The sequence below is a fragment of the Lepidothrix coronata genome, unplaced genomic scaffold (assembly GCF_001604755.1).
Source record: "Lepidothrix coronata isolate B3197 unplaced genomic scaffold, Lepidothrix_coronata-1.0 Scaffold151, whole genome shotgun sequence".
In the NCBI taxonomy this organism is placed as follows: Eukaryota; Metazoa; Chordata; class Aves; order Passeriformes; family Pipridae; genus Lepidothrix; species Lepidothrix coronata.
Window position 1 is genome coordinate 944,422 of NW_016690331.1, and position 15,173 is coordinate 959,594.

A 15,173-nucleotide genomic window follows, 5' to 3' on the forward strand; every position below is an offset into this window, starting at 1 on the left:
AAACACCTATGTTGGTGCTGCCTGAGTCTGTGCAGAGCTGAGTTTTGGTGTTACTGGTTAAACAGCACAATGTCACCCTTGTTAGTAACTGTTAGTAGGACAAACCGAGAGCTGTGCTCTGGCTAATTCTATCAGCTGTGGCTTGGATTGGATTGAGCTGAAGATGAAGAAACCAGCTGTGTAACAGTGGTGAGGGCTGGCATACAAAGGTTTCCACTGCCATTTATGAGCAGAGCTCATTCCTTTCCTAGAAGAGCTGTGGGTCACTTTTTAATATCTCTTCTGTAAAAGAGCCCTGCTGAGCTGTGCATGTGTTGATATATCTATCTGTGTGTCCTGTTCACCCCCAGAACCTTGCATGTTCAGGTGTTCTCATACAGATGGGTTGTGCATTTGTCTTGCTTACACACCCAAACAAATATCACCTCACAGGAACAAAACCACCTTTGACTTAACAAAGTTCTTCTGCCTGCCAAGCACAAATTTCTTGGGATGCTCAGTAATTTCCAAGGCAGATCTCTGCTGCCTACTGCCCAGCAAGACCTAGCAGTGATTTGTATGATGTGCACCACAGAGGGGTGTTGCATCCACAGAGGATCAGCAACTACAGTATTTCTGTCAATCTTTCATTTAATTGCACTTGCTTCTTGTATGAAGAACAACATCTTCACATCACACGAGTCAAATTGACGTGGTCAGGATTTCGCTAGACCCATTCAGAGGGAAACTTTGATGGGGTGGTTAATTGTACCCAGGGAAAGCTGAAAAAGTAGTTTTTCATCAAGAGGTTACACTAGAACTGGGAAGGGATTATTAAAGAATGGTGCTAATTTGTGGACCGATGAGCAATAAATAATTTTCTTCATTCACACTTACTCCTAGATAATTTTTTCATCCCCTCTCTATTTACTTTTGGAGTGGGTTTTTTGATTATTAAATATGTGGAACACAATAGTATTATCCATATGACACGTACTGCTTCTAATTTTCTAAAGTTTGAACCAAAAAGATGGAGGGAATAATCAGTTTAGACTAAGGATTTTCTAGCTCTTCTCACTGAAATGAAGAAATCATTCTCTTAATCCTGAAAAAATATTTAGTTTAATGCAGGGCTATTGTTTCAGGTGTTAACCACTATAAAGAACAAATTTGAAATGAAAACCAGCTCAGTGTTCAACTCTGTAATAATTTAGCCATCTGAAAAAAGTCTTCAAGTGTTTATGCTGGAAAATACAGGGCAGCATTTAGGAACATGAAACATTTACCAAATTTAAAAGTAGTTGCTGTTTTCTTTTTTTGAAACTGCCTTTCTTTTTGTAGTTTATAAAGTGATGTATTCCTTCAAAAATTCAGGAAACTCTAGTGCCCAAAGCCTCCAACCAAGATTTTGATTCCAGTGTGCTGCACAAACTGTGTGTGAAAATAGACAGAGCAGACAGTAGGTGAGAAATGAAGACTTTTGGCCAGACTGTGTGATTTTTCTCCTACAGAGAGGCAGCAGAAGCAGAAAAAAAAATAATCTTACCAACATCCTGGAGCAGTGCCTTACTCAGTGCTCAGTTCTGCCTCCATGGGAATGGCCACTGGGCTCAGTGATGCCTCTGGGCACCTTTAAATGCCCAGAGATCTCGAATCCATCACAAAGAGGCTCTGCTTGAGGAACAAAAAGGCATTTTATGAACTCAACTGCACTGTCAGGAAGGAGAAAAGAAAGCTAAAGCATAGAGTTGAAGACAGTTTGTGGGATAGATGTGTGTTAATTGCTTAAAGGTTTAGAGCACCCTTTATCCTCTGCTCCTAAAAGTTCAAGAAATAGGGGTTTCTCCTCAAAGCCCTGTTTAAAGACAACCAGTATGTTGTTGGTGGTCATACTACAGGAATGACGCTAAAGACATTTTCTCTCCTGCTTTTGGGGATTGGAGATCTGGTGGTGTTTAAAAGGGGTTAATTTGTTGCAATTGAGATTTCTCAAGAAGGGTTGCAGTTTTGGAAACATTCACTTGGGAAGGAGATCATGGCTCCAGAGAGAGAAACAGATGCATTCCCTTGCCTCAGAATATCACACTGTCTAGAGAGTTAGTGCACTTGTTATTTTTGTGGGCTTTTACATATTTAAAACAAAAATACTCATCCCAAACCCACATTTGCACTCCTCCCCTCTCTGCCATTGCAATCTGAAAATGTTAAAAAATCTCCAGATTCCCAGATGGCAAAACAACATCCTGGCTAGTTCTCTCCTCAGTGCATGTTGTTAATTTATTTGTTGTTCTAACCCAGTTATTTTTTTTATTTTTCCTCTCTTTGGATACCACAATTCTTTTGGTCCTTCCAAAGAATTAAGTCCTTCCATCTTTAATATGAATAAAGGGGAAGTCCAGGCCATTGCAGGGTGGGAGATAGATGTTGTAGGAAGTGCTATACCACTGCTTTGATCTCGGTGTAAGCACCATGTCCAATCTAAAGCTGTGAACACAGGCTGAAACAGTCCCTTTATGGATCCATTTCTTTCTGTCAGATCTTCTTTATTATCCTTGCTCTCTGTTTCCACATTCATCTCTGCTACTGCCATATAACTTATCTTCCTTTACTCCCTTACTTGTCAGTTTTCTGTTTGCTTCTGAATTGTGATCCTGGATGATCCTCCTTAGCAAGTTCTGAACATATCCTGATGTAGCAAGTCAGAAAGGCTGGTTAGGTCTCAGCTGCTCTCCAGCATGTCCCAGAGTGCAGAACTTCACCCAGGTCTCACTGCAGTGAGCTTTGATTCCCCAAAAGATGACCAACCATCTGGGCAGCTCCCTCCAAACTTCTTCTCATCTTTCCCCTTCTCCGGACCTTTTTCATCCTGTTCCTTATTGACCTCAGTTTGTAAAGCCCTTTACTCTTCCCTTTCTCCCCAGTCTAGGTGCTCATCCTTCCTGAAAACCTCACTCCTTCCTACCAGTGGAAAATGAGACACTGGCCTATCTTTTCCTCCTTGTTCCCTGAACAATCCATGCACAGCTCCATAATTCTCCTCTGCTCTCCATGCCTTTCTCTGCTCTACTGTCCACCCCATCCCATCTGTGTGAGTGGCTCAAAGATGTGTTGCCCTTGTGGCTTCTCCCAGGCTGGGTTCCCAACCCTTCTCTACTCTCCCCACTCTGCCTCTTCTGTGGGTTGTTGCTCCAGATTCCTTTGTTCCAGATCAGGTTGGATGGGGCTTGAAGCAACCTGGTCTGGTGGAAGGGGGTTGGAATGAGATGATCTTTAAGGTCCCTTCCCACCCAAACCTTCTGTGATTCTATGATTACTGCAGATTCCTTTTTTCCAACATCTCCCTTCTATCGGATCATCTCCCTTATCCCAGCTTTTATTATTTCTCTTTTTTCTCAAGGCCTGCGGGATCCTTTCTCAGGGATCCCATACTGCAGCTACCGGACTGTGTCCCTTCTTCCCCCTCCCTGTCCAAGCATCCCTGTTCATCCTCAGTTCCACGCAGTAGAGGCAGGAATTGCTTCGCTCCACAAAAAGCCGGAGGAGTTCTGTTCCTCTGATGGCTTTTCCTGTTCTCCCTGGCTTCAATTTGCAAGCGAGTGTTTTTGCAAAAGCGCTCATCCCCGGAGCTGACAATAAAACTGTCTCTGCGCCTGAGTGCGTGTGTGAGAGAGGCAGAGAGAGGGAGAGAGGGAGGGACATCCAGCAATACATCGCTCCGGCAAAGTGAGGCGGCATCGGGGAGCTGCGATTCCAGGGGACGCTGGCGAGAAGACACGAGCCCCTCACTCCGGGCTCAGCCTGATCCCATTGGCTCCCGAGCTGCTCTTTTAAAGCAGGGAAGAGCTCGGAGGGTTGAACTGCTCAGCCAGACGCAGATTCTGAGCCAAGTTGTCAGCACGCTGCGAGGAAGAGCCTCACACACACGAGACTGCAGGGTGTCCGCAGCTTGATGTGCTTTTAGTTCCAGAAAGCGAGAGAGGAGAGGAAACACACACACAAAAAAAAAAAAAAAAATCAGAAAAGGGGGAAGGAGCCTCATCCAGTCCAGCAGTCCCGGGGGGAATAATGGATGTGACCATATCTCAGTTCATCTTAGAAGAATTTGATGTCAACTGCAGCCTCCTGGATCGCTTACAAGAGACTTTTTTAGAGAGTTCCTCAGTCCCTTTCCTGGGCTTTGATGGTAGGAAATGTTACCTGGTGCAGGGCTCGGAAAAGCTTTAGGAGTGCTGGGATTCGGTTTGTTTTGTGATGCAAAGTGTATGGCTTTTGTGCTTTCTCAACTGCTTCTTTCTCCCCTTCTGTCTCCCTTTTTAACGCCAAAGGTCCCTACTGCAATGCCACCACGGATCAGATCGGGACCTGCTGGCCCAGAACCTCCGCGGGGGAACTGGTGGAGAGACCCTGCCCGGAATTCTTCAATGGGATCAAATACAACACCACGAGTGAGTACAAACTCCTTTCCTTCTCCCGCAGATCTGGTGTTGAGAAGGCGCCTGGGGAGACCCAAAATATATTTTCCATTAAAAGAAAAAAAAAAAATTGTTTGTCTGGGAATCAACATTTCCTCCACATTCCAGCCTGTCTATTCAAAATTCCTGCCTGGAATGATGCAGATTTCTCAAAGGCACAGACTTGTGGACACTGTTTCCTCTTTACTTTAGTGTATTTAGGTAGATCTGGGAAAAAATACGCTCTGCAGTGTAGGGAGGGTATGTTGTGCTGTGTGTTTGTGCATGTGTAGCTATGTATAGCTGTATAGATGTATTTGTAGCAGTGCTTCAGCCATCTGGATAATTAAAGATCGTCTAGCTCCTGAAGGACTTAAGCTTATCACCTAAGAACTGTATTTTGAGAGGAGTGTCTCTTTTTGAGGCTGTTTGTGTGAACAGGGGGACAAACCAGGCTGGAAGTTGTGTGTAACAAACAGAAGGCTGAGGTCTGGAATCTGTTTAGTAACTTCATCAGCTGGTGAGGCTGGAGTGGCTGCATCAGCTCTGCAAGGGAAACAGGAGAGGAAATTAGGAGGCAAATAATACTCAAAGCAAGGGAGCACGGGGGCTCCTTAGAAATCTCCTGGAACTGATGCTTTATTCTTCGAGTCCTGATGACTCACTAAAAATTTATTATTCAGGCTGTCAGACCAGGGCACTCATTTCCTTTCCCTTGTCTGTCAATGTTGTTTGGACCTTTCACCAGGAGTTTTTATTGTACCCATTTGTTTGCCACTCATTTTTTTCAGGCTATTCAGTGTGGTTTTGACTGTAGAGATATTTTACTCTGAACTGTTGCTGGGGTGTTGATGGTCTAATTTGCAGGTACTGTTAATTTTGTGGGGCGAGCATTCTCCCTAAGTCCTGTAAAAGAATGACCCTGACGTTTTAAATTTGATCTTTTAACTTGTTGAGAGTGAATTTATTCTTTACCCAGCTGTAGATGTCAAGGGTCAGATAAGTAGCCAGAAGTTTGGTGTATTTGCTGTGTGAAACAGAGCCCTCTGCCAAATTTGCTCTTAGGGACCAGCTTCTGCCACCTGAGAGTTTGAACAGAGTAAGGAGGTTCCCTCAGAGAACTGCAAAATCATCCTCAAGCCCTCTATTCTCTGACCTATGTTCTTTGTTGGTGAGAATGTGGAGGGGCTGGGTGATGCTGTCTTTGATAAGAGCAGGTATTTCACTACCTTTACAAGTCTCAGTTGACACCAGAAGAAATTTTCTGAGGATTAAGTGCAGCTCAGGCAAGAGCAAGTGTATCAGAACAAACCCTAAAAGAACAGGAAAGGTACCTCAAAGAACTGTGGCTTCTTTTTTTTTATTTTTCCATTTCCTTTTTTTTTTTTTTTTTGGTGGGGAGTATCAGTGTTTCCTTTGCCTGATTTTTGTTTCTCCAAAAGGGAAGGGAAAAAAAATGCATTACAGAGGTTTCCTTATTTATATCGTAAACACAGTGAGGAGAATTTAAATGCTTTTCTTGTGCATGGAAGAAAAGAAAGTCCTAAGTATCACAATTTGTTTTTATGAACTCTGTTAATGCCTTCACTAGTTCATCAATGACTTGATTTAAAGTTCCTCCCTGCTCCTTTCCTGCTCAGTGGTGGGTAATGCTTATACTGCAGCTAATATGTTCTCTTAAAACAATGGCATGTTAATTCAATTAAAGACCGATGAAAATATGTTATTGAAATGCTGAAGCATTATTTTGCCATAGTCTGAGGCATTTTTTCTCCTTCCAACACAAAATGTGAGTAGTCCTGTCGAGAAAATATATGTCCATGTGTGGTGCCCAGATGCAGTAGAGTATGTAGTGCAATAAAACTGAAGTACACTGAAGCCACTGTAGCCACTTACAGTTGAACTTGGACTTTCTCATTTATGTAGTTCCTCCAAGTTGTAGCTCAGAAAACAAAGGGAAGGATGCCAAAATTTGCTCAACTTTTACAATCAGTAGCTTCTTGGGAACAGTTGGTGATTAAGGCTTGGGAAAGCAGTAGGGACAGCAGGTTAAGGTTCAGGCACAGAGGTGCAATCTCTTTGGGGATTTGAAAGATGTAATTAGTACATGCAGAACACATCCAGAGTTTGGGAATGTCAAATACTGACATGGCCTGACCACTTGCATGATTTCACCAAGTCACTTTGTGGGTGACAAGAGGGCCATTTGTAATGAGACTCCTTGTGCTGAAAATCTCGACTGTGCACCCTGTGCTGAGGATAAAATAAGCACAGAAAACTGATAAAAAAGCGGGAAATGGATCTTGCAAATCTCAGAGGTGAATAATACAGCTCGAAATGAAGGTCTGATAGGGAGATGGCTTGGATCAACGTAAGATTTCCACCTAGGACATGCAGTGCAGTTTTGTCCTGCTTTGTTTTGCATTTTGATGAGGCAGAGAGAGAAATGATGGTGTGTATTGTACTGATTTTTTTTTTTTTTTGAGAGCAAAATCAGGCAAATTTAAATAAAGCACCTTGCAATGTCTTTCTTCTACTAAGGGCTTATCCAGCTCCAGGTTGCAACTCAGCTGGTTATTATACTGTCAGGCATCCTGTGTTTGTGAGCTGCCACCTTTTAGGAACTGCAGCGTATTTTTATATTGATTTTGCACATCTGTGAGTATTTTTTCTCATTAGAATGCATATAGAAATTCTGGATCCATTTCAGTGATTTCTTTCTTGTTTTTAGAAATTTGTCTCTCAAATATTCCAAGTCCCCACCAACTTCCTAAAAGCAGCCCATCAGCTGGAGGTGATGAACCCAGTAGCATTCCATGTAGAGCAAAGCTTTTGCATTGTAGACACCAGCAGTTCCAGACTGAAAAGTGCCCAAACTGTGTGAAAAGCTTATTCCAGACTCAGGGAAGCCCAAGATGCTGATCCATGGCAGAGTTTTGGTCCTCAGGGGGAACCTTATTGTAGCCTCTGTGCGCGCAGTGTGTGGAATTCAAGACAAAATGTGATAAGTAAGTTCCTCCACAGATCAGCTCATCAAAGGCTTTGGGTGGACCTGCCCTGGCTTCGTGTCCATCTCTTCACCTCTCATGCTCTGATGTTTGCTCTAACTCAGAACCTCTGAGTGCTCAGAGGGGGATAGCTGTCAAACCCTGCAATATGCCAGCAAAATTTAATGAAAGAGTATTTGAGGCAAAAAACTTAAGAATAAGCCCCGGTGCTTAAAAAAATCCCCTCCTGTTTGCCACTCTAGAATAAACTGTTTGCATAAAATATTTCCATTCCAACTGCAAGAACTTCCCGTGGTGATTTTGTGCCTTTGCCTGTGTTTCTGTGTGTGTCTCATGGGAACTGCTGAGTGACTCAGATAAGTTTCAGCTGGATTTGTGGAACTAAGTCTGTCAGTCTGTGAGTATTTCTCATCCCCGACACTTTGTTATTTTGGTGATATTTTGTTTTTCTCCCTCTTTATTTGGGAAATAAAGTCATGTTGACAAAACACGCTCTGGTTACCCTGCAGTACGATTTGTGAATACAGACAAAACGTTCTTTGACCAAGGATCTGAAAATTATGCCATCGACTTACAACTTTGCAGTTTTGTAGCCAAGCTTATGTATTATTTTCAAAGGAAAAAAAAAATTTTAAAAAAAACAGGAAAAAATGTCTGTGTTGGTGCAGTGTGTGACTGTGCACTTGTCTCTGCTCAGGTTCTATATTTAGCTAAAAATGACAATAACATTACTGCCCTCTAGATGCGTTTATGCTTTGACAGTGTGAAGCTTTTATTCATGTTTTAGGAAACAATTCACTTATTAGGATATCCTGAAGCTTGATTAATTCAGCAAATGAACCGTAATGTGTCTGTTTGCCGTTTGCTAAAAAGTGGTGGTACATGAAAACATGCTACAGGCTAAAGGGTGTCCTTATTAGCTCTTTCCCTACAGATTGTGCTTTGCAATGGGAAAATCCAGGATTAAATGTTTGCCTGATGGACAGAAAGAGTTGACTTTTGTAGCCTCAACTGTCTGATTTGAGTCTACAACCCCTGATGTAGCAGAGGGGTTGAGACCCATTTGTTTTGTGGCTCCTCTCTTGCTCTGTGCTGGTTGCAGGCAGGAGCTGGAAGCACTGGAATCTGGGTATTTCCAATTATGTATCAACAGCTAATCCAAGTATTTAAGCTCTAATACAAGTTGGTGGAGGTCTAAACAGTGAATAAAGCCCAAAGAGTTACTCAGCTCAGCCCAGTTCAGCAGCCCCTGCAGAAGCTCTGGTGGTGTTTGATATGTCTCAGAGGTAATTTGCCTGATATCTGGTTCATGTTTCAGAAGGCTCAGGCCTTGTGCAGGTTTGGTTTTTGTCTTCCAGGCCACATAGGTGTTGCAGATGCTCCATGACAAGTGATCTGATGCCCATGTTTAGGCAGCTGAATTCATCCCTGAGTGTCTGTTGAGCTGAGCTGAACCCACCCCTGGGGACTGAGATCAGATGCTTCTGTGATCAACAGGAACAAAAGGTCACTGTACCTCTATAGCTCTGCAAATCCCCCTCTCTCTCACAGTGTAGGGAAGCTTTTTGACTGAAATAACCACTTCAGATGAGTGTTTGGGGTATTGTGAAAAGCATCCTCACCTTTTCCAGGGACTGTGCTGCTGAAAACAGGCACATAAACACTGCTAACCTTGCACTGATGGGGATTTTGCTCCTCCTTCCCTACTCCTTGTTCTGAGGGTGTGTGCCCCACCTTTTCCTTGGCCCTATAACCAACTGCCTGTTGAGAATGATTTGAGAGGGTTGGTGACTTGGCAACTGGGCTGTTGCTCACATAGATGGACATGGCAGAAAGAGCCACTGGCACAAGTATCACTGTTGTACCTGTTGACATGTCTTACTTCCCACTGAAAGAAAAATTTCTGCAGTCCATTGTTGCCTTGCCTTGAACAGAGGGAAATTATCTTTTCTATGCTGGTGGAATGGTGAAGAAGTAGATTAATAGCTCTTCTGATTCACATCTCCCCTCTTTTGATAGGGTTTGAAGAGATTATTTAATTTTTAAAAGAGCAAAAGAGCTAATTCTCATGGGTTAAACAACCATTCTTTCGTGGAGATCTAACCTCTGCTGCTCTTCCTTCAATTGTTGTTCAGAGATCTTCTGGAGTGGTGGCTTCAGCCTGCATACAAAACATGACCCTTGCTAGGAAATCATTGGTCACAGAGTCTTGTTCATGCTGTGTGGGTAAGACCTGTCCTGATAATTCCAGAAATGTGCACTTTTATACCTGACTGGCCTATGGACTCAATTAATTCTTTCACTTGTGTTTTATCTCATGTATTTCAGTGTCCTGAGCACTTCTGTTGATCACATTCACATGACTTACTTTTTCCCCAGAGGTCATTCTGGCTTGATTTCTAAAGGGTGCATTTTTGAAAGCCAAGTCCTCTTTTAAAACACAGAGGCCCCTTAAGTTCTGGTGGCCTTTCATCTTTATTGGAGAGAAATAAAATGCCCATCATGGGCCTACATGTGTGTTTTCAGGCTGACAAACATACTGTGAAGCCCCAAAACTATTTCCACCTCATCTCTTTTCTGTAACCTTCTTAGGTATCCAGAAGGCTTTTATCCCAGTGTTTAATGATAGAACAAGATCTGGGCTAAGGAGAAATGCTTTGTGGCCAATTTTGATTATGAACTCACCAGGAAAAAACTGTAAAAAAAAATAAAAATAGTCTGCAGCCTTGCAGTAGCCATTCTGGGGTGACCAACACAGTATTTTCATCTGGGGAGTCAAGAGTACATGAAAGTTAAAGGAAGGTGACAGATGAGAAATGAAACAAACACAGCAGCGGAAAAAAGAAGTCCAGAATTGGAATTCCGGGGGAGCAAATAAAATACAATTTTTAAGCTCGTAAAGCTGAGGAGATCAAATTTGCAGCTGATTGGATCAGCTTGTCTCCAATATAGCACCGTGCCCAGATTGAGATTTCAACCATCTTTGTTCTTGTTCTCTTGCTGGTTTAGCAAGAGAGGCACAAATACACACATCTTCCACAAATCCAGCAGCATGAGGCTCTTGATTTCACTCCTGAGCAGATGGGAGAGGCTTCACTTGTTTCCCTTCAAGTTTTTCTTCTTTTTTTATGAAGCTTCACAATTGTGAAGCACAATTTGTGGTACAAGGTCACTCTGAGTTTGCAGTTTGGAAGAAGAGTGTTGAAACCAATATTTAAAAGGAGGAACAAAAAGAACCCGTTTTTCTTGCTCCCTCTACCATAATTGTGTGAAGTGTGTGATTTCTTCATTCAGCACAGAATACAAGTAAATTGCATGTAATAAAATAAGATTGTTAATATTACTTCAGTAAATGTTCAAGGACCTTCTCTCCATCCAATTAAACACCGATAAGTACTTTTGTTCTTTGCTGGTAAGTTATGAGGTGGCTTTGCTATGATCCTGTTGTACCTGATTGGAATTCTCTTCAGTTTAGGCTTGACTTTTTGACTTCACCCATTTCCCAGAGTCAGGAATTGCTGCTGCTCTACTCCAAGCCTACCTGATCCTCCTCTGAAGTCAGTGAGACCTGAGCAACAACAACTTGGAGAGAGCTCTTAACCTTGGGCCTTCAGGAGAGTCAGCAAACACAGGGTTGGCCACATTCTTTTGGAGGCTTCTGTGACTATTTCTCTTTCTAAGGCAGCTGTCCCATCCACTTCTTTGGAACTTGCATGAAATAATGAGCACTTTTCTAAGCTGACAGCAGCTACCAGCTGGCAGACAGATGGACTGAGGTTCAGTTCTTCCCACAGGTTCTGAATTAGATGATACTTGCAAAGTCGTGTGCTTCTGGAGCCAGGGGAGGAGTGGAAGGGGGAATGGCTCAGGAACATATGGGGAAGGGAAAGAATTAAATATATTACAAAGGGAGACAGAGCAGGAAATCCTCATTTCACCATGTCAAAATGAGAGGAAAAATCCCACCCAGCTACATCTAGGGCAGGCACTCTCTTGTGGATGTGGGATTTCTTGTATTCTTATGACCCATTTTCCATCCAGCCAAGCTGGATGAACTCTGAAACCGCGATGGGGAAGGTGAAATCAGGCTGTTCTCACCAGTCACTGAACACCTGAGACTGCCTGCAACTCGCTGGGTTTCAGCGGCTCTTTATTGTCCCAAAACCTTAGGGACAGTGCCACTGAAGAAATGGTCACCCGTAATTCCGCCTCTCAGCCACAGGGTGTCACTTAAAGTGCAGGTAAAGTGAGTGTCCACCGGCATCTGCACTGAGCCACCTGGGGGTGGGAGTGATGGATGGGATGGAGAGTGATCCTGGACCTTGTGCTGCTCCACTCACTGACAGCGCTGCCTCTGCAGCTTCCCCGTCTTCCGTCTTCCGGGGGGGTCAAAGAGACTCATTGAGGTGAAGTGGGGACAAGAACACGGGAGAGGAAGAGGAGGAGGATGTTCTGGAAGGGATCCTGCTGTCCTCACCTTTCTGGAGGGTTACTTGAGAGCAGGTCACTCCCTGAAGGTGCTTTGTGGTGGTTTCAGCAGGACTGCTCTGAAAGCCTGAAGGAAGGGCAGTGCTGAGCTCTGTTCCCAAGCATGTGTGTCTAACATTAGAAGATGTGGAGCTGTGCAAAGCAGGGGTGAACCAAACCATCAGAGCAGCTGAAGTGGTCAATAAGAACCTGCATTAGGATGATACAAGGATTGCTCCTTGCTGTACACACCATGGTCATTGCCGTGCTGCTTCCTGTTGCACTAATCTGATGTCTCCTGCCTCAGTGCTGTCCCCTGGCAGGAACTTTCCCTGGCAGGAACTTTCCCTGTGGACCCTCAGGCACTTGAGAGATGCTCCAGGTGCTCCCACTTAGCAAGAATAACACGTGGTTGTGTTATAACAGTGGGGCAGTGCCTTCCCCAGCTGTGAGTGCTCAACTTGCCTGTTGCTCATGGGAAGGGTGTTCTGCAGAACAGCTCAGTCCATTGGTCCAATTTAGGTTCTCTAGATTTCCCTCTGTGTTCTGCCATGACATTGCTTTTTATATAATGGTGAACCTTTGCAATTTCTGTGCCTTGAAAGAACAGAACTTTAAGCTGTGTCCTGGTCCAAGAAAAGTTCCCAGGCTTTGACAGTCATGTAAGACTTTGCTCAGAGTTTGCTGTCTTGTGAAAGGGAAACTTTTTATTCAGTTTTAGACCCAACATCATTTACTTAACATCCAGATTAGAACAAGCATTCTTAGTAGCTTGAGAAGCTGATGAGAAATATGGTCTCCTATGGTAATTGGAAAGGAATGGATTTTTAGTAGATATTTTTTTTTTTTTCAGTGCAGTTTCATTCCCCTCGGATGTTATTCTTGGAGTTCATAATTGGTAGCTCTTGGGACAAATTCATAAAATCAATAAAACTCGGATTTCTTTCTGCTGACTTCTTTCTCTGCAGTGCTGGGAATACAGGGGGCCAGATGCTGCTCCATATGAGACTTGTGCAGGGAGAAGCAATACTTTGAAGCAAATTATAGGAACAGAAACTCAGTGCTTAAAAAAAACTCAGAGAAAAATCTCAAATTCTCGTTAAGAGTTTTCCCTGGGAAAACAGAAGAAGGAAGAACCTTTCCTAGTGCAGCTGTATTGTCCAAAGCCCTGGTGGTTGGAAAACACTGACCATACTGTGACAAAAGAATTAATGCAGTTACTTATCCTCCTCGGTCATCCAGGGAGCAAAGAGAGATTTGGAAAATAGAAAATGTGTTATGGAAATGAGACAAAGAAAGAAAATAGGAAATTACTTCGCTAGTGCATCATCCGCATTTCAAGTAAACTTAGACGTGACTTCCTAGGGATTCTTTTTCTCATTTCTAAGAATTTTTATTTAAGTCAGTTATTGCTGAATTATGCCAGTAATACCTGAAACATCAGCATTGTGTATTTCAAAGGGCACCATGAGCAGTCATTACTTAATTCAGAATCTCCAGACTCACCACACTGATTGTTGCTTTGCAACCAGAGCAGCTGATGAAGAGTTTGGAAGCAGAGGGTGCTTTCAAGGATCTTTGTTTCTGTGCTGATCTTTATACACTGAATAGATGAATACTCTGTGTGGAAACCAGGGCAGACAACAGGAGTTTGGTTGCTGGAAATGGATTTCTAGGTTTCTTAAAAGGAATTTTTTTTCTTTCTCAGGAGCTGTGGGGGAGAGAGAGAGACCCCTAACTTGGGAAGGCCTTTTCACAGAATCACAGAATATCCTGAGTTGGAAGGGACCCACAAGGATTATCCAGTCCAACCCTTAGCCCTGCACAGGGCCATCCCCAACAGTCACCCCCTGTGCCCCAAAGGATCATCCAAACCCTCCTGGAGCTCTGTCAGCCTTGGTGCTGTGCCCACTGCCCTGGGGAGCCTGGGCAGTGCCCAACCACCCTCTGGGGGAAGAACTTCTTTCTAATACCCAACCTAAACCTCCCCTGACACAACTCCAGGCCATTCCCTCAGGTTCTGCCTCTGGTCACCACAGAGATCTTTAAGGGTTTATATTCCTGTTCTGAGAGCTCCTTGCCTCAGGGGGTGGGTGATGACATCTTGGGTGGGAAGTTGCAGGGATTTGGACGTTTGTGCACCAATGCTCTGAGTGGTGTGGGACTGTTTGTGAGCCAGGTAACACAGCCACCAGCTCACATGACCTCTATAGAGAGAACTCCATTCTTCCTGGCCAGCACTTTGTATTAAAGAAAACCAGGATCCCATAGATCCACATTTTGGTTAATTTTGTCCATCTAATCCAATCTTCTGACCCTCCTACTTCACACAAACTTCATGTATAAACTCACCCACTTGCCCCATGACTGTGCCATTATTTAACAAATGTCTCCCTCTCATTAGGCCTCTCTGAAGATGCACATTTCCACCTGGCACCCAGAGCTGCCCGTGACTCAGGAAGCCTTCTTTGCAGCACAGAAATCAGAAGGTTTTTGGTTTGTTTTGTTTGAAAGTGAGGGAATGAAGTTCCATTTGGATATGCCTTCTGTTTCAAAGCCTGTCTCAAAAAGGACAGGGATAAATCCAAATGCAGTTACAGTGGTTCACTGCATTGTCCAGTCCCAAGGAGAGGCTGTAGCAGTTGAATACTGAGTTTTGCTGCTGCTTTTTCTTTCCTGGGGGAGAGCTAAAAATCCCCACAAAGGTCTTTTCATGTAGTTAAGTCATCCTTGTCTACCTACAAACCCAAACAGCCTTATCTGTTTCATCCTAACCTGTTTTTAACCCCTTCATCTCTCCTGTATTCACTACATGTTTCTCCTGGGAAAAAAAAAATCCAGCAACAGTAATAATAGCAGTTTATTCTCCAGAAGTACTTTGGTTTATTACTTCAGTGAATGCTGAGGGGAATAAAAGGGTCTCTGAGCTGAACTGCAGAGGTGAGTGTGTTAGAAGAGCACAGACATCATAGCAGTGTGATTCAGTTTACCATGGGAGTATATAAAATATTCTCTTGTAATTAGAAATATGCTCAGTAATAGCTGGATTTTTCAGCTATTACTGAAGTGTTAAGAATTCCCTAGAGATTCCTATTCTCTGCTAGATCTCAGCTGCAGATCCTTGAGTGAGTTCCTGTGATTCCATCAGCACCTGACCACACTCATTGCAATTACAGGGCTTCAAGAGAATTTGGGGTGTTATTTTTTCATCACTTCTTCAGCTGGTTAGATAACTGCATCTCTCCTGTCTGCCTTCAGTGCATTCCCT

At 43.4% G+C, this 15,173-nt stretch overlaps 1 protein-coding gene across 2 annotated transcripts in view; it reads left to right on the top strand.

The window, feature by feature from the left end:
• Positions 1–15,173, top strand: part of CRHR2 (corticotropin releasing hormone receptor 2) — a 130,402-nt gene that overhangs the window by 28,571 nt on the left and 86,658 nt on the right. The window contains exons 1-2 of one of the 2 annotated variants that reach the window (XM_017828683.1): positions 3,671–4,162; positions 4,305–4,424. In XM_017828683.1, coding sequence (XP_017684172.1) covers positions 4,045–4,162; positions 4,305–4,424 — 238 coding nt within the window. In that variant the 5' untranslated portion in view covers positions 3,671–4,044. Of the gene's footprint in view, positions 1–3,670; positions 4,163–4,304; positions 4,425–15,173 lie in introns of those variants that run through there. The other variant, XM_017828682.1, reaches the window with a different exon arrangement.